The 19,472-nt window shown below is 43.8% G+C and overlaps 1 protein-coding gene across 1 annotated transcript in view; it reads left to right on the top strand.

Annotated features, from left to right (window-relative positions):
• Positions 1-19,472, top strand: part of LOC124614330 (cadherin-87A) — a 698,834-nt gene that overhangs the window by 418,013 nt on the left and 261,349 nt on the right. The window contains exon 4 of the mRNA XM_047142934.1: positions 15,661-15,732. Coding sequence (XP_046998890.1) covers positions 15,661-15,732 — 72 coding nt within the window. The remainder of the gene's footprint in view (positions 1-15,660; positions 15,733-19,472) is intronic.

Below are 19,472 nucleotides of genomic sequence, written 5' to 3'. Positions count from 1 at the left end.
GAATCAGTTTCCTAAAGGTGTGGTCAGTGTTAACAATTTGTAGATGTGTCACGGTCACAAACGCTGTTGGTGTGCAAATCTTTTCGAAATTAAAATGCCTGAAATTTTTTTATGGATTTTCAGTTATACACGAACGACAGGAATCACTTGTCGTTACAACTGCTGAAAACTAGGCTTTATAGAAAATAATCTTCAAAGATATCATGAAATATTTTATTCTGAAATAATTGAGGTAAGCGAGTGTATAATATACATAATACAACAGTATTTAGTTTCGTGTTTGTAACAACACATAGCAATCTTGAACAGTAATTCTAATGCATTTTTTGTAACAGCGTTTCTAATTATTGACATTTATTTTGCTAAACGAAATTTGTTTGCTAAACGTATTTTTTGCCTATATTAAAGAGTTACTAGGAAATAATTTTGGAGGAGGACTTCTGATTCGAATATCACATGGTTTAATCTGGCTCGGTAAACAATCGCGGGTTTGTTTATGCTTCCATGGGATCAAGTGCATCCCGATATTCATACCATTTCCATCCGCAACTCTTACTTCGTCAACGCACACCTTGGTTGGATGATTAATGAAATAATTTCTTTTCTAGAATCAATCTAGTAATTTAATTATCCTACCTCATCTGATCCGGTATAGTCGACACTGAGAAACTGAGTTAGGAACGGCGACAGAATTCAGTGAAATTTAAACTCTGCCCTGGGCTTAATAAATGTTATCACGTTCACCTCCCAGGAAGCGAGAAACGGTAGAAAGACAAACAGAGAAAAACCTGCGAAGTCTTTCTTGTAAGCTCAAGAGAGTCTCTAATTGAAATTGCTGGCTGATTAATATTCATGCTCTGTCATCTTCCGACCGGAGCGCTGTGGAGATGTCCGCAGTGGGGGCAGCCAGCTAGTTTTGCAGCCGCAGAATACAAGACGGTCACAAATTATGGGCGTTATTCAGAAGGCTACATTTTCACCTACGCTTGACGTAGCCTTGTCACCCTCTCTGAAAGTATGAAGTGTTATTGTTTCCTCAGAGGCACCCCACGCAAATCAGTTGTCCAAGCGGTAGTCGCATTCTCGTCGGGATCTCTCAAGTACGCCGGCCGGGATGGCCGAGTGGTTCTAGGCGGCCCAGACTGGAACCGCTCGACCGCTACGGTCGCAGCTTCGAATCCTGCCTTGGGCATGGATGTATGTGATGTCCTTCGGTTAGTTTGGTTTAACTAGTTCTAAGTTCTAGGGGACTGATGACCTCCGCTGTTAAATCCCAATTACACCTCATGCAATACTCTCGATGGTGAAGTAACGGACCTTCTCAATTTTGGCAATGTCCGCCTCGGTAGTGCCGGCACGGTAGCTCATCGTTTTCCGTCAGGGGCTGATTGCTCTCTGCAATAAAAAAATGAAAGTAAAAATAAAAAATGAGTGAAGCTTTCAACGATGAAATTTGAGAGATATCATGCGACATCTTTCGCACTGTATAATTAACGAAAAATAACAAAGACACAGATTGAACGAAAAAAAAAACAGAAAAAGAAGTAAAAAATGTAGCTACGGGGTCAGTGCGGTAGATTTCTGACCGAAGGGACCCGGGTTCGATTTCCAACCGCGGCAGTTTTTCTCAGCTTGTTGACTGGGTGTTGTGTTGTCCTTGTCTTCGTGTCGTCATAACTAGCACTAAAGTCGCCTGTATGGCGTTATATCACAAGCGTGAGCCGATGTAATTTCGTTCTCGGGTACGGCTTGACGCTAATATTCTGAATTATACGGGGTGTTCAAAAAGTCTCTCCGCAGTGCCGTATGATTGTTAGCCGAGCGTGCCGTATGATTGTTCGCCCGCCTGGGTTACGTCCCTTCAAGTGTTTCGTTTATCTCAGCCAGCGTCAGCAGTATCGTTGGTGTGTGTTACTTTCAACAAGATGGTGCAACGGCGCGCATACAGCTCGCGTTTCAATGTCACTGCTTGCTGATGTTTTTGGTGATCGCATAATTTCACAGGGACTTTGGCCTCCACGATCGCCTGACCTAATACCACCTGACTTTTTCTTCTGGGATGCAACGAAAGCAACTGTCCATTAAAACCGTCCAAAATCCATCGATGAAAACTGCAGTATCCACTTTCACTGCTTCTGTTACAGAAGAAATGTTACAGTTTGTGTTTTAAAACATGATTAGACGAATTGAATTGTGTAATAAACAACAGAGGGACACTTTCAACATTTAATGTGAAAATTTGTAAATAAAAATGAATATTCAATAAATTAATAACTTGTATTTCACCGAGTTTCATTTCGGTATATTCACTGCGGCATGCGGCACGCGCGCCTAACAATCATACGGCACTGCGGAGAGACTTTTTGAACACCCCGTCGAAGCGCAGTCTCGTATCGTCTTTCCACTGGCAGCATGGGCAGTTACCGAAAGCCAATATATTTTTTAAAAAATCTGACAACAATATCGTAAGTTCCTGGTATTTTGTCAAGAATACCCACTGAGAGATGAGGCTCATCATGTGGAGGTCTGCTGCCTAGAAGAAAGGGCAAAGCTGCTCTCAATTCGAATATTAGTTTCAACAGGGTAGTGCTTCGCAAGACTCGGTCCCGCTTAGTGATATGCGATAATGCTAGGAGTTTAAGCATCGATGTTGCAATAACGGTACTGAAGTACTCGTAACATTGTTAACATCGCTGGTAAAGATAAAGTATTCGATGTTGAAGGGGGGGAGGGTGGGAAGCTACTTCTTACCACTGTCAATAATTTTTTCTTCATTTAAACAAATAAACAAATATCTTTCTGATCATATAACGGCAACAGTGCAATGGATAAAGCAACAGAAATAGCATGTGAAGAAACAGTCATACGAGGTGTGGCTAGAAAAAAACCGGACTAGTACTGGTGAAACAATAAAACGAATGCAATAAGGCTGAAAGTCGCGTGGCCTGTCACGTGACTCTCGCTCCGCCTACTGCTCGAGTTTCATCTGCCTCCTGCCCTCAGTCTGCCCGTGGCGTCTGTTTTAAGTGGTTGGCGTTTTGTCTGTGCGTCGGAAAATGTTGAGTGTACAGAAAGAACAGCGTGTTAACATCAAATTTTGTTTCAAACTAGGAAAATCTGCAAGTGAAACGTTTGTAATGTTACAACAAGTGTACGGCGATGATTGTTTATCGCGAACACAAGTGTTTGAGTGGTTTAAACGATTTAAAGATGGCCGCGAAGACACCAGTGATGACACTCGCACTGTCAGACCATTGTCAGCAAAAACTGATGCAAACATTGAAAAAATCGGTAAACTTGTTCGACAAGATCGCCGTTTAACAATCAGAGCAGTGTCTGAGTTAACAGGAGTTGACACGGAAAGTGTTAGGCAGATTCTTCATGAAAGTTTCGACATGAACAAAGTGTGTTCAAAAATGGTTCCAAAGTGTCTCACAATTGAACAGAAGGAACGCCGAAGAATGATTTGTTCTGACATCCTGGAAAACATTGAAAGTGATCCCACCTTCTTACAAAATGTTATTACTTGCTATGAATCGTGGTTTTTTACTTACGATCCCGAAACTAAACGCCAATCGATGCATTGGAAAACTCCTGGTTCTCCACGACAAAAAAAAGCACGAATGTCAAAATCGAAATTCAAGGCAATGATGATTGTTTTTTTTGACATCAAAGGGATTGTGCACATTGATTGGGTACCAGAGGGACAAACAGTGAATCAGCATTACTACATTAGCGTCCTGGCTACCCTACGTGAGCGAGTACGGAGAAAACGGAACGATTTGTGGAGAAAAAAGTCATGGATCCTTCACCAAGACAATGCCCCAGCTCACAGTGCGTTGTCAGTGAAGACGTTTTTGGCAAAACACAACATTCCCATCTTAGATCATCCACCCTACTCACCTGATTTGGCCCCCTGTGACTTTTTTCTTTTCCCTAAAGTCAAGTCAGCTTTGAAAGGAACTAGATTTGAGACTGTTGAAGCAGTAAAAGAAAAAGCGACGGAAGTAATGTATGGACTTACCGAAAATGATCTGCAGCATTGCTATGAACATTGGAAAATTCGTATGGAGCGGTGTAGAGACCGAGGAGGAGAGTACATTGAAGGAGATAACATGAAATTGTAAATAATTGTAAATAAATGTTTTTTCCAGCATCAGTCCGGTTTTTTTCTAGCCGCACCTCGTATATTGTGTTTTGCCCACATACCCAAGTTGGTAGCAAAACGTTCTATTGAAAGACAGACAAATTGCCTGAATGGATCACTTGTGTGAAAAAGGTTGCAATGTGGTTTAAATAAAGTACAGTAGCAAATGAGTCAACGGCCGTGCCTTGGTGGATACACCGGAGCCCGTCAGATGACCGATGTTAAGCACCGTCAGGCGTGATTGGCACTTGGTGAACGACCATTCGGGTCGTCATGTGCTGTTGACCTGTAGGGGTGCACTCATCCTGGTGATGGCAGTTGAGGAGCTACTTAACCCAGTGGTAGCGGCGCGAGGTCACGCAAACTGACAACGGTCATGAGAACGGTGTGCTGACTCCACGCCCCGCCAAATCCACATCCGGTGATGCCAGTCGTCTGAGGATGATACGGCGGTCGGTCGATGCTGTTGTGCTATCTGAGGACTGTTCGGACGGAGAGAGAGAGAGAGAGAGAGAGAGAGAGAGAGAGAGAGTAAAGGACACGGAGTAGCAAATGATAACCTAAGGTAAGTTTCAAACCTCACACTAATTCAATATGTATCCGCTAGAAACAATTCAACATTCTACAAGAGTGAAATATTTTTGACCCTCCGTACGGATTCAGATTTTCTGCAGTTTCACTACATCGCATATCGAACACTGGCGGTCGAGTTTATCTTGTTCTGCGCGTCTATATCTCATATTCTCCGACAGCTCAAATGGTTCAAATGGCTCTGAGCACTACATGAATTAACATCTGAGGTCATCAGTTCCCTAGAACTTAGAACTACTTAAACCTAACTAACCTAAAGACATGACACACATCCACACCCCAGGCAGGATTCGAACCTCCGACCGTAGCAGTCGCGCGGTTCCGAATTGAAGCGCCTAGAACCGCTCGGCCACCGCTGCCGGCTCTCCGACAGCCCATGAGCGTTCAGTGGGATTCTAAACGCTTCGTTGTGAATGTCGTGCTCACGGTAACCATTAAACGTGATCGTAGTAAGTTATTTGGTGAATTGTTATGCCATTTGTTGCGAGTTGGCATCGAAGATAGTGGTAGTAAGCGACGAATCCATACGAATACACGGTCCAGTCGCATTAATGTGACCACCGCATACGTTCGAGGTCAACCTGCAATAAGAACTCATAGGACGGCAGGTGGCAGCACTAATACTGGAGGGTATACAAAGCGTGTCCGGAGGCCGCGGAAAACAGTGCAGTCATTGCTGTAAAGTGAAAATGGCGAGATTTATCTGACGTCCAGAAGAGCATGATCATTGGCTTTTGGGCCAAGAGTGTAAGCATTTCCGTAAAGGCTAAGTTTGTAAGCTCTTCGGGTGCCACCGTGGTAAGGGTATACCGTGCATGCCAAAATGACGCTATCCAAAGCTGATGGCGAGGCAACTGTGGTGCACCACAGCCACAGATGACAAGGGTGAACGACTTATGCGGAGGTTGGTACGGGCGAATGGACGTGCAGCTGGTGAACAACTGACGGCCCAGATGAACCAAGGGGCCACCGACAGTGTCTCCACAACGACCGTTCAGCGAACTTTGCTGCGTATGAGCCTCCATACGAGGCGCCTGTTTCATGCATCCATGCTGACTGCTGTTCATCGGAGACGAAAGCTCGAATTTGCCCGCCGGTACCGCTGTTGGACATCGGCTGAGCGGCGGAAGGTGGCGTTTTCACATGAACCACGTTTAATGCTCTATGGAACTGAAAACGAACACACTACAATAATCGTCGGAAGGGTCCAAGCGGAGGAGAGAGCCTTATGGTCCAGTAAATGTTTTCGTGGCATTCCCTGGTTGATCTCGTCTTCTTGGGCAACCTAGGTAACATGTGGGCCGGCTGACAAGTTGTTTCGACTACACTACAGAAGTTTCGTTGGGAATCCCTTACACATCAGTGCCGACGTCTCCCCGTGCTCTTTCCATATTTTTGAAGCCATCAAGAAAGCCCTTTCGTAGCCGTCGATTTGCTTCGGACGAATAGGCGCATGCCTGGGTATAATGATGGTTCCGTAGGCAACCGCAAACTTTTTTCCATGAGAGCATCAACCGTCTTGCATCATACTGGGATAAATGTGTTAGCAGTTGTAGCAATTACTTTTGGAGTAATGAACAGTTTACTGACTTTTTTTCCGAACTCTCTCGTTTTCGTTATACAGGATGAGTCACTAACATTTTCCACCCAGAATAACTCCGAAAATATGATTGTAGCTGAAAAGTTTGTGGGACAAAAGTTGCATGGGGCAACGGGGGCCATAATACGACGTTAGTTTTTTGTTGCTAGGCGGGGTCGCTTCAGAGATATGAAGGTCAACTCTTTAAAAAACAATTTGGGATGCTATAGTTTGGTACTTATTTCCTGACAGCGGCTATGGAAACGAACCCAATAATGTGTAATGGTAAGGTCAACGAAGGTCAAGAAGCTAGCATGAACGTCCATTTACATAAGGTAATCTTGAGAACAGAGTAAAAAATTCGGAGGCATTACTTCCCAGTGTGCCGTCGTATAAATAAATAATATTACAATCAAAGTCGTCCACAACGTCCTTTAAAAGAAAATTACATGACTGTGTACCCCAGCTACGAAAAATTAAAATAAGATAGCTCACTATCAGTGCAATTCCGTCAATATGAATGCAGAACTAGGCGATTCTTGCATGTTATAGGATCCTTTTATGCCTGAGCACAGACAGTAACAAAAATTAACGCAGGTATCAAAATACTAGAAAGCTACAGATTTCCAGCATTTCGAGATCTAGTAGACCACATTTCTTGTGAGGATAAACAGTCGACTGTTTAAAATTAACGGGTGCCACGGAGGTGGGGACCAAGAAACCAGAGGTGTAGACACTCAACTGTTATCTTGCTGCAAAACTATTGCTGAGTGTCCTGGAAGCAAACATCGATCTTAGTGATATACAACGAATTCTTGATCAGTATTTGCGTCGAATGGTGTCACACAAATTGACATTAGTGTCTGAGGCGACTCCTGCTGGCTCTGGTAGCCAACTGTTGTGGTCTTCAGTTCAGTCTCGAACCGCGCGACCGCTACGGTCGCAGGTTCGAATTCTGCCTCGAGCATGGATGTGTGTGATGTCCTTAGGTTGGTTAGGTTTAAATAGTTCTAAGTTCTAGGGGACTGATGACCTCAGATGTTAAGTCCCATAGTGCTCAGAGCCATTTGAACCATTTTTGTGGTCTTCAGTCCGAACACTAGTTTGATGCAGTTCCTCATGCTACTATATCCTGTGCGAACCTCTTCATCTCCGAGTGACTACTGGAGCATACACCCTTCTGAAAATGCTTACTGTAATCATTTCTTGGTCTCTCTCTCTACGGTTTTTACCTCCCACACTTCCCTCCATTACTAAATTGGTGATCCCTTGAAGTCTCAGAATGTGACACGTCAAGTGATCCCTTCTTGTAGTTGGATTGGGCTAAAAATTTCTTTTCTCCTCAGTTCTATTCAGTACCACCTCATTAGTTACATGACCTACCCATCTAATTTTCAGCATTCTTCTGCAGCACCACATTTCAAAAGTTTCTATTCTCTTCTTGTCTAAACAGTTTCACTTTCATACGCGGCTATAACCGATGCAGATACTTTCAAAAAAAGACATCCTGACACTTAAATCTACACTCGACTAAATTTCTCTTCTTCAGAAACTCTTTTCTTACCATTGTCAGTGTAAATTTTATAGCCTCTCTACTTCGTCCATCGTCAGTTATTTTGCTGATCAAATACCAAAACTCATCTACTATGTTAAGTGTGTCGTTTCCTATTCTAATTCCCTCTGTGTCATCTAATTTAATTCGACTACATTCCATTGTTCTCTTTTTGCTTTTGTTGATGTTCATCTTATATCCCCCTTTCAAGATACTGTCCATTCCGTTCAACTGCTCATCGAAGTCTTTTGCTGTCTCTGATAGAATTACAGTATCATCGCAAACCTCAAAGTTTTTATTTCTTCTTCCTGAACTTTAAATTCCTACTCCAAATTTTGCGTTTCCTTTATTGCTTTTTCAGTGTTACAGACTTAATAACATAGGGGATCATTAAGCTGCAACCCTACCTCACTTCTTCCTCAATTACTGCTCCCATATCCTGTCCCTCGACTCTTACAATTGCCGTCTGGTTTCTGTGCTACCACTGCTGCCCTCAGAATTTCATAGAGTATTCCAGCCAATATTCTCAAAAGCTTTCTCTAAGTTTACAGATGCTATAAACATAGGTTTGTCTTTCCTTTACCTATCTTCTAAGGGAAGTCGTAGGTTCGATATTGCCTCGTGTGTTCCTACATTTCTCTGGAATCCAAACTGATTTGTAAAGAATTCGTGTCAGTACTTTGCAACATTGACTTATTACACATACAAACAGCTTGTGTTCCACGGAAAATTGGCCGCAGCTGTACCTGGTCTCAGTCGTGCCTAAGTCAGACTGTTCGGAGGGAGATGTGAATTCTGTTCCTTCCGAGTATGAATCCAGTGTTTTATCCACTGCACGGCACTGATAGCTGGCTCCCATTGTTTTCTGTCTCTCGTGTCATTTGTCCAGAACGATTTGGCCGGAACGATTTCGTCTTGCAGATTTGCCAAGGAATTGTGATTCATCTACGGAGGAGGTAGCTTTAAAAACATTCGCTCGATCAGTTCTTAAGTGCTGTTCGTCAGTCTGCGGCTCTTAGCAGGAATTAGAGAAGATCCAACAAAGAACAGCCTGTATCGTTACTGGTTCGTTTAGTAAGCGTGAGAGCGTTACGGTCATGCTCAGAGAACTCTAGTGGCAGATGCAGATATAGATGCAGAAGTAGACCGTGAACACCTGACGCCTGTATGCGTATAAATGGAGGGGGGACTTTCATCTGGAGGTTTCTAAATTTCTCGTGAGAGTTCAATAGGTCCGTTACAATAATCCCATAGTTCCTTGTGTTTATTTTGCAAATCATTGCCATCTTCCTGTGGCTGGTGATACGCCATCCGTCGGCTAAGTGCGCAGCGTCGTGTTAGCAGGACATCCGTCACAGATGCATCCGAGCAGCACACGCAGCCCCACACCCCGTTATTCAATTACCATTTTCACTAGACAGAGTCTCCAGCCTTAGCTTTAGCTCAGTAACGGCTACCGAAGTTCCATATACACTCTGTACGCCATAGATCATTCCAGTCCTGTTCACTGATAGGCATTTTCTAATAGCAAGCACAATCTACTTCACAGTCCTAGAGTTACTACAATGTTCAACGCTTATCGTAAAACAAAAAAAAGTTTGTGAGGTCTCTGGAATACAAAAACATTTCATAATTTATTATTTGTACGTCTGCTCTTAAACCACCTAACTGATTACTCCCGACAGTCGTGGATTTGAATATCCTTTCCCAATGATCATATGCTCGGATGTAGTATGTACAGGAAATACACACATCAAAAGAAGTTTTGCATCCCCTCGGTACCGAGATTTCCGGAACCTGTACAAAAAAATGGAATAGAGATCAACATAAACATTTCTGCCCTTTTTATTGCTCATGAAAACCACACATTGCGTATTGTACCACCACACTGCGAGGACTTCAGAGGTGGTGGTCCAGATTGTTGGACACACCTTTACCTCTAATACCCAGTAGCACGTCCTCTTGCATTGATGCATGCCTGTATTCGTCATGGCATACTATCCACAAGTTCATCAAGGCACTGATGGTCCAGATTGTCCCTCTCCTCAACGGCGATCCGGCATAGATCTCTCAGAGTGGTTGGTGGGTCACGTCGGCCATAAGCAGCCCTTTTCGATCTATCCCAGGCATGTTCGATAGGGTTCATGTCTGGAGAACATGCTGGTCACTCTAGTCGAGCGATGTCGTTATCCTGAAGGAAGTCATTCACAAGACGTGCACCATGGGGGAGCGAATTGTCGTCCATGAAAACGAATGCCTCGCCAATATGCTGCCGATATAGTTGCACTATCCGTCGGAGGATGGCAGTCACGTATCGTACAGAGACATGTAAACAGGCAGAAGACTGCGCTGCGATCGGCAATGCCTATAGAAGAAAAGTGTCTGGAGCAGTTGCTAGATCGGCTACTGCTGCTACAATGGCAGGTTATGAAGAATTAAGAGACTTTGAAGGTGGTGTGATGGTCGACGCACGAGCGATGGGACACACCACCTCGAGGTACCGCAGAGAGGGGTCTCTGTAGTGTGGAAGGATATATATATATATATATATATATATATATATATATATATATATATATATATAATTTCTATTTATAATATCATTTTTATTATATTATTTTATATTTTATATATATTATTTTATTATTTATAATATCATTTTTATTGTGATACGAAAACATGTATATCCCGTAGCCTTGTAAAAGTGATCTACAGATGAATAAAACTGTAAACTATTACTACTACTACTACTACTAAAATCAAATGTCCCAAACAGCAGAGTTGACATCGTTTGTACAGACATGCCACAGCTGATGATAACAATTACGACACAGTGAGACGAGAAATGATTTCGAAAGTGATATTAAGGGCACCTGCTTGTCATATAAAACGAAATACGTTTTCGCACACTTCGTGTATGAAGTGATGCAGTGCTGCCTCCCAGCATCCACGTTCCCACTGAGCGTCGTAGAGTCACCTATTGCGCTGGTGAAAATATATTTCTATCAACAGTACATTAAATATCGACTTTTTAGGATAATTATGTGCAGTTCTGGGTATTACACTTGGTCTACTTTGTCAGGGGGGGGGGGGGGGGGGGGGGAGTTGTGTACAAACGGCGGGTAATGGGTTTCGGGCAATGTTACAAATGCTTATCAACTTGCTGAAATACATACATGGTAAATGAGCTTTGACAGTTTTATTTTAATAATTTATGCACCATTTGCAGGAACGAAACCAGAGAGACAGTAAAACTTTCAGCATATCTAAAGGAAGGAGTGTTTCCATTTACATGGTGCGCTCATCTTATAATGTATTGAAATCTTGTGTTTCTCTGGTAGTAGTGTACTTCGACCAATGTGCCGGCCAGAGTGGCCGTGCGGTTATAGGCGCTACAGTCTGGAGCCGAGCGGCCGCACCGGTCGCAGGTTCGAATCCTGCCTCGGGCATGGATGTGTGTGATGTCCTTAGGTTAGTTAGGTTCAATTAGTTCTAAGTTCTAGGCGACTAATGACCACAGAAGTTAAGTCGCATAGTGCTCAGAGCCATTTGAACCATTTCGACCAATGTTACAATCAATGGCTTTAGGTTAATAACTAGAAATACGTAAACAGTCCTTGTCCGCAGCTGGCGGTCTGGTGGCTAGCGTTGCTGCCTTTGGATCACGCACGATTCCAAGCCGAGTTGGGGATTTTCTCTACCAAGGGACCGGGTTTTTGTGTTGTCCTCATCATTTCATTATAATCATCATTCGTGACAGTGGCTAGATTGGACTGTGTCAAAATTGCACTGTGTAAAAGTTGGGACTTTATACGGGCGCTGATGACCGCGCAGTTGAGCGACCCAAAAACCAAACGTCATCATCATCATCACGTAAACAGTCCTTAGTCACACACTGATCGATAGAAACCTTTCGTCTGGCTACAATACAGATGACGTGAAGTTGACGGCACGCGGAAGTTCTGTGCACCAAATGTGAGTGTTCTCCATCCACGTAGTATACAGATCACTGACCGGTGGGTTCCTCCGCCGACACGCCAAACGCCCCAAGTCCAAACTACTCTGTGTCACAATACGACCCAACAATATTCTACCCGCAGTCGTAGGTAGCCTGAACCAGGGAAACGTTCTTCGGACGTAATAGTGCATCCATCAAGCTGAGGACTGCTTTACTAGTAATAGTGTTATCAGAGATGATACGTCCTTGCCTTCCTCAGACCTGGGAATGTCAATTCCTGTCTTCTGCAACCTTACTACGATTGTTTCCAATACTGTTACATCTCGCGATGTGAATCGTATTACATGGATACCACATTGAGGGGTCTCCGCAGCGTGGAAGGGTGTTCATTTTATTTAAGTGCAATATCGTGAAATTATTTAAATTTGTCAAGTATAGTATTACAGTCGTAATTAATTTCAAGACTTTCTTTCCACTGAATAGAAGGCGTTACCCAAAAGAAATTCCTTCATTCAGTTTCAAACTACAGTATATTGTAAGGGTTATATATATATATCGATACTACTACGGCGTTCCGAATCTTACCCTTACCCATATCTGCTGGACCCAACATCACAGGTGACGCGGGGATGCCCCCCGTCAACTAGGGAGTGGGCTGAGCTTTTGACGCCTACAGAGAAGGCGCGTAGGCTGTTGGTATGAGAGATTGGCTCATGGAGTGTACAAATACGAATCGGATCACGGATCCGTTGCAAATGAAATTTACTCTGTGACTGAATGTTCGTTCCGAAAAACACGATGTACACTGCTCAACAAAAGTTCGGAATGCTACCGTAAAATGTGGTTAACGACACTAGAGGTCTCATTGACCTAGGTACTACGTGCATTATCCAGTTAGAGCCCATATTGTATTGTATTGTATCGTATTGTATGTTAACTGAGGGCCTAGAAACGACGGAGAGTCTCCTTCCCCGCCGCAGCCGCAGCGGTCACAACCACACGACGACTACCGCAGTCCACTTCACCCCTCCGCCGTCCCACACCGAACCACTCTTTCAGGGTTATTGTGCGGTTCGGCCCCCCCAGTGGACCCCCTTTCCCTCCCCCCCTCCCCCCCCCCCTCCCCCCCCCCCCAGGGAACATCTCATACCAGACGAGTGTAGCCCCTATGTTTGCGTGGTAGAGTAATGGTGGTGTACGCGTACGTGGAGAACTTGTCTGCGCAGCAATCGCCGACATAATGTAGCTGAGGGGGAATAAGGGAAGGGGAACCAGCCCGCATTCGCCGAGGCAGATGGAGAACCGGCTAAAAACCATCCACAGACTGGCCGGCTCACCGGACCTCGACACAAGTCCGCTGGACGGATTCGTGCCGGGGACCAGGCGCTCCTTCCCATTCCGGAAAGCCGTGCTTTAGACCGCACGGCTAACCGGGCGAGAGCCCATATAGTAGAGCGTGCTTTGTGGCTGTTTCCCGGTCATGTAAACATGCCGCTGCCAAAGCGGCACACCACGAGCAGTCCAGTATCAACAGCAGCTTCATTCAGTTTGTGTCCAGCACTGCAGTAACACCCCACATAGAGGCGTGCAACGCTCTGACAGAGTCAGGATAGTGGCTTTACTTTCTGCAGGTCATACACAGCAAGACGTTGCCGATCGGTTACGTGTCACTCAAAGCGGTGTGTCTAATGTGTGGAGAAAGTACACAGAAATGGGAAATGTGAACAACAGGCATCGCAGTGGTCATCCTCGCATGACAACACCAATGCAGGATCGTTTCCTCCAATTGTCGGCTCGCAGGCGCCGAACATCAGCTGCCAGAAGTATTGGAAATGACTTCTACCTGGCAGCAGGGATTCGTATCTCGGACAAAACAGTGTGTAAAAGATTGCATCAGGGGATTCTTCATTCCACAAGAGCAATGAGACGTTTTGCACTGAACCAGTGGAACCGATGCAGTCGAAGGACCTGGCTCTCGCACATCAACACTGGACCATTGGAGAATGAAGTAATGTCATGTTTGCTGATGAGACCAGGACTGGTTGGCGACCGGACACTAGGCGTGCTAAGGTTTGGAGAAGCGCTAGACGACACCAGAAACGCCGATACTTTCAGGAAGTCCACCCGTTTGCAGGTGGAAGTGTAATGTTCCGGGCGGCATAATGATGGGACAGCGGACCCCTTTATCCCGACTACGGCAGTTAGACTGGTCCCCGATACCTCCAACAGGTCCTGCAAACGATTGTAAGGCCCTAAAGACGTGAGTGAAGTGGGTGACAACATCGTCGTTGTCGATGAAAATAAAAGACCGCACCGTACTCTAGTCTTGTCTCAATATCTTCATACGTGCAGCATCAACCGAATGCTTTGACCAGCATAGTACCCAGACATGAATGCATGTTGAAGGTGGCCACGGCATAGCGTCCGAATCCACCTGACAATTTTCAGGACCTCACTGAAGCTGCCACTGAGGATAGGGACGTCATACGTCAAGATAAACTTGATTCATCCAGAGCATGCCTCGCAGAGTGGAAGAACTCATCCCTCTGCAGGGAGGATGTAATGACTACTAAAGACTGATAATCGTCATCATGAGATAAAAATTTTCACTGTTTTTGTTTTCAAGATGTACACTTTTGAGGGAGCCTGCCTTGTTTTGTAACTAACCAAAATAGTTCTTGTTTTCAGAAGGAATTATGTTTATTTTGCCAACAACGCATTGCACAAAGCTTAATTGGGGTACTATAAGAAGTCATTGCAGTAAACTTTTGTTGAGGTGTGTACTTATTGAGTACAAATCAGTGATAGCGTAAGCTGTAAGAAAGCGCTCCTGTATATACCGGGTGATCAAAAAGTCAGTATAAATTTGAAAACTGAATAAATCACGGAATAATGTAGATAGAGAGGTACAAATCGACACACATGCTTGGAATGACATGGGGTTTTATTAGAACCAAAAAAAATACAAACGTTCGAAAAATGTCGGACAGATGGCGCTTCATCTGATCAGAATAGCAATAATTAGCATAACAAAGTAAGACAAAGCAAAGATGATGTTCTTTACAGGAAATGCTCAATATGTCCACCATCATTCCACAACAATAGCCGTAGTCGAGGAATAATGTTGTGAACAGCACTGTAAAGCATGTCCGGAGTTATGGTGAGGCATTGGTGTCGGATGTTGTCTTTCAGTATTCCTAGAGATGTCGGTCGATCACGATACACTTGCAACTTCAGGTAACCCCAAAGCCAATAATCGCACGGACTGAGGTCTGGGGACTTGGGAGGCCAAGCATGACGAAAGTGGCGGTTGACACACGATCATCACCAAACGACGCGCGCAAGAGATCTTTCACGCATCTAGCAATATGGTGTTTTTTTGTTTTTTTTTTTTTTTTTTTTTTTTTTTTTTTTTTTGTTCTAATAAACCCCATGTCATTCCAAGCATGTATGTCAATTTTTACCCCTCCATCTACATTATTCCGTGGTTTATTAAGTTTTCAAATTTATACTGACTTTTGATCACCCGGTATTTGTGTGCGCTTGTGCGTGTGTGTGTGAGAGAGAGAGCGAGCGAGCGAGACCTCTCAGGGAAAAATGTTAAATGTGTCTAATATTTGTTACAATATCTTACGTGATACCGACGCTGCCTCAGCAGTGTGGGAACTCTGTTAGGATGCAGGAGCGTTTCACTGTGCGCCGAGGCCGGAGCCCGGGATTTGGCGGCGCTATTCGCGGTGGCTTCGGCTAATCCGCCGCCAGGCAGGACCCACACCCGGCCGCCACGTTAATGTGAACACGCCGTCACGAGGCGCCTCTTTCCTTTGTTGCAGAGTGCCGGCAGATGGAGCGCGCGACGCTGCTGGCTGTGCTGCTGCTGGCCTGTGCGGCTGCGCCATGCGCTGGTGAGTACTGCCACGAACGGCTCCCACTTCTGCGGCAACGCTACTTTGCTGTGCCGACTGATTCGTAATTGTTCAAGCAGCTCATCTGATTTCATATTAAAATAAACTGACCACAAAATATTTTGCACCATCCCGCAGAGTGTGTTTCTTAATTGGAAATGACTTTCATGATGCTCTGCACTGCCGACAGGCCGCCCGTGTAATGACTTTAAAAGTAATCCTTTAGTTAAATAGAGTACCCTGTGCCTCCATGCGTGAACGGAACAATGCGCCACGTGCCAACACGCCTGAAAGGGCCATCTCAAATTCACACTGTACATGCATTGTCACTTTACGCTCTTAGGCCGGTATTACACTGTCAAATTTCTTTGTCAAATATCTTTATCAAAAATCTTTGTCAAAGTTATTAGATGGTTTAATAGTGAACTTTGTCAAATGTCGTCCAATATTTGACCAAATCTAGGGCCTCGCTGTAGATTTGATCAAAGAAGTCGCTTGTCTTCGGTTCACTGCGATGTGACATGTTACCACATGGAGCGCTAGCATCGCTGCAGCGTGCTGTCGTCTGTAGTGTTTTTATAAACATTACCGGTAAATCCAGTTGGTGTGTGCCGACAACTACAAAATTACGAGAGATGTATGAAGCTGATGAGGCGCTTTACAATGTGAGGCACCCTGAATACAAAAATAGATTAAGAAGATTGGAGACCTGACCTGACCTGACCTAACCTACTCTGATCTGACCTGACCTGACCTGACCTAACCTAACCTAACCTAACCCTCTCCTGTAGCAAGGAATCAGTGTGTTACAGTGAGCCTGTCTTCTGCAGATGTAGAAGTTCTTAAGTGAATATTATTCCTTGTGATATGAGGATACACTTCACTGAGCACATACAGAAATGTATGCTCATCCATTCTTAAGTAATTGATGTACGACTTGACGTCCTCCACTATAAGCTCACGTAACAAGTTTTGTTGAATGCTTTTATCGTATCGTCGTAAAACCCATGGCTTCAGCCAGGTATGTTTCCTTTTTTCCGCCGCTTCTCTTCCGCATGTGCACACAGTGCAATTGTGGTACATGCAACTGCTGCGGTTAATAACATGTTGTTGTTGTCAGCCATCTTGAACTTTGACGAAAAATATGATGGCAGTGTAATACCCCTTCTAGCGCTACGTCAAAGATCTTTGTCAAATATATTTGACGGAATATTTGATCACATCTTTGACAAAGAAATTTGATAGTGTAATACTGGCCTTAGTGTTGTCAGTAGGGAGGTGAACCGCGGAATAAGCGTATAACAGAGCGACGTCGCTCGAACGTTGGACAGCTGCTGTCAGCCACAGAACTGAAAAGAGCCTCGTACTGATAGCAGCTGACCAAGAGTTAAGGTCTCTACAAATCATACCTTTTAGGCACCACGAGTCGGGCCTAGTTATCAGTTCTGTTTGAGCGAGCCCACGACGAATCTGGGTCCCGCAACGAACTTGTGACGTCACACTAGTCGCCTTGTCCGCAATGCTTCACGAGCGCTCGGCTGTTTACAGACGCCACGGGAAATCGGTATGTCAGTGAAAGGTACCCACTGAAGGTCTTAACTTGGGCATGTGCTGTCGAGAGCTCGCATACGTTTAAACGCGCAGTTAAGGATTATTAAACCCGTCTGAAACACACTGCTGGAAAAAAATTTGTATATATGGGGAGAGGACGTCTATTTTTATCCGATGACGGTATCCGTAGATGTACCGACACTGTTTTCATCTTCGTTCTTCAGCAGATAGCGTAGTGGCATTGTTACCAGAGCGTCATCTGTGTCTACCCTTTAATAGGGAATGCTCACAGCCAGAAGACTCAGTACGGTGCAAATGTGTGAAGCAAGCAGGCAACCGCGCCATGGAGACGCACTCGTGCTTCCTCAAGCCAAGTGAGCGAGCTATAACGGGTCAATCTGAGACCTTCTGAATGGCGGAATGGTCCTTTCGGAGAACTGACACACAAGCTGGATGTACTGTGTCAGTTGTGCAACGATGCTGGTGTCAGCCGTCACACGAACATTCTCACACCTGTAGATGAGGTTCTGGAAATGGCTCTGAGCACTATGGGACTTAACATCTGTGGTCATCAGTCCCGAGGTTCTGGAAGTCCGCTACTGCTATACCATAACCTCAAAGCTGGAGGCAGTTTGTATAATGAAATTATTTTTATTCAAGCAATTATAGTATAAAGAAACAGGGCAGTGTTACCCTCTGAGAGGAATTTTGTTATGTTGACCGCGTTGTACCTGACGGGGTAGCTTATCGGAAGTGAAAGTCAAAATTACGTAAATACAAACAATTTTTTACCTATCTACTCTATTCAAAGAATAAAGAAAACGGTCGCCAGCCTAATTAGGCATGAGAATGATTAACATTCTTGTTTAAGAAAGTAGGTATGAGTAACTTTAACGGACAAACACAACCTATATTTTGCCATACGCGAGTGCGATGAACTCTGACACCTGCATATGTTAACGTAAAGTTTGGAGTTGACAGCTAGAGCAGAACAAACTATTTGCATAAATATAACAGATAACGATGCACACTACTATCTTCGGGGCTTAGTCAAACTGAGTGGTTTCAATAATATTACTGTTACAGTGCACTTTAGAATCAAAAATATTACTTTACAAACATATTCCTATCTGATATGAAATATAGATATGATGTACCGCAAAATTAGTTATTGTGCATAGATTAAGTCTCTCACTGCTAAACATCTTTTTATTTAGAATGAAAATTAAATGGAATTCACTAACAGATTACTTCTCACTGTCTTTTGAATAAAGAAGTTACTGTTTTCATAGATAGTTGTCTTTCTATCAATCGTTATGTAGCATGAGCACAATAGACAAACTATGGATCCTGTTACAACATTAATATGCACTTTTAATACACAAGAGGAACCCAATATTGCACAGAATTTGACTTAACTTTTATTGCAGTGAAACACAAATTTGAGATATTTGTAAGATCCTTTCAACAAACAATATTAATTTTAGAACACTCTATTGCCATATTAATTTTAATATGCCTTCAGTAAAGGACACTCGGCAAACACTTTAACGTGGAAGGGACCCTAAGTGGATATGTGACTGAGGATAAATCGCGGTAGGTACAAGAGTTTAGTCAAATTTTACCTTATATTTGGGTACACTATAACATCCTATTAACTGATCCTTCACTGTACAATACTATAGTGTTCCATTACAGTGATTGCGCAATGTGATGGCGATTGCATGTTGGTAGGTGGATTTGCAGGTAGAATTGCTGGACTCTGTCATTTCTTGGTGGTGATGATAGATACCAATTCCAGAATAGTTCCAGCTCTTTGTCCATCCATCCGAGGCATTGGAAGACGTCAGAAAAAGCCTCTCTCTCGGAACCAGCACAATACACAACTTTTACATGAGCGGTTGATATTTTGGTAGCTCGTCCCCGACTGACTCTTGGTCCACCTCTTCTACCTACGCCAACCACAATTTGCGCGCGCTACTAAGTTCCGTTCCGGAGGGAAACCACAACACCTCTTACATACAAAATAACCAAGAACCCTAAGTGAAGGTCAGCAGTTTACATAACAGCAACCAAACATATTAATTAAAACAGAACATTTGCACATATTGATATTTCTACAAAAAAAATTATTTAAACAAAACTATTCAACCTCAAAGATAACCAAAGAGATTATGTGAGGAAGACAA

The sequence above is a fragment of the Schistocerca americana genome, chromosome 1 (assembly GCF_021461395.2).
Source record: "Schistocerca americana isolate TAMUIC-IGC-003095 chromosome 1, iqSchAmer2.1, whole genome shotgun sequence".
NCBI lineage: Eukaryota > Metazoa > Arthropoda > Insecta > Orthoptera > Acrididae > Schistocerca > Schistocerca americana.
This window is presented reverse-complemented; position numbering and strand designations above follow the sequence as displayed.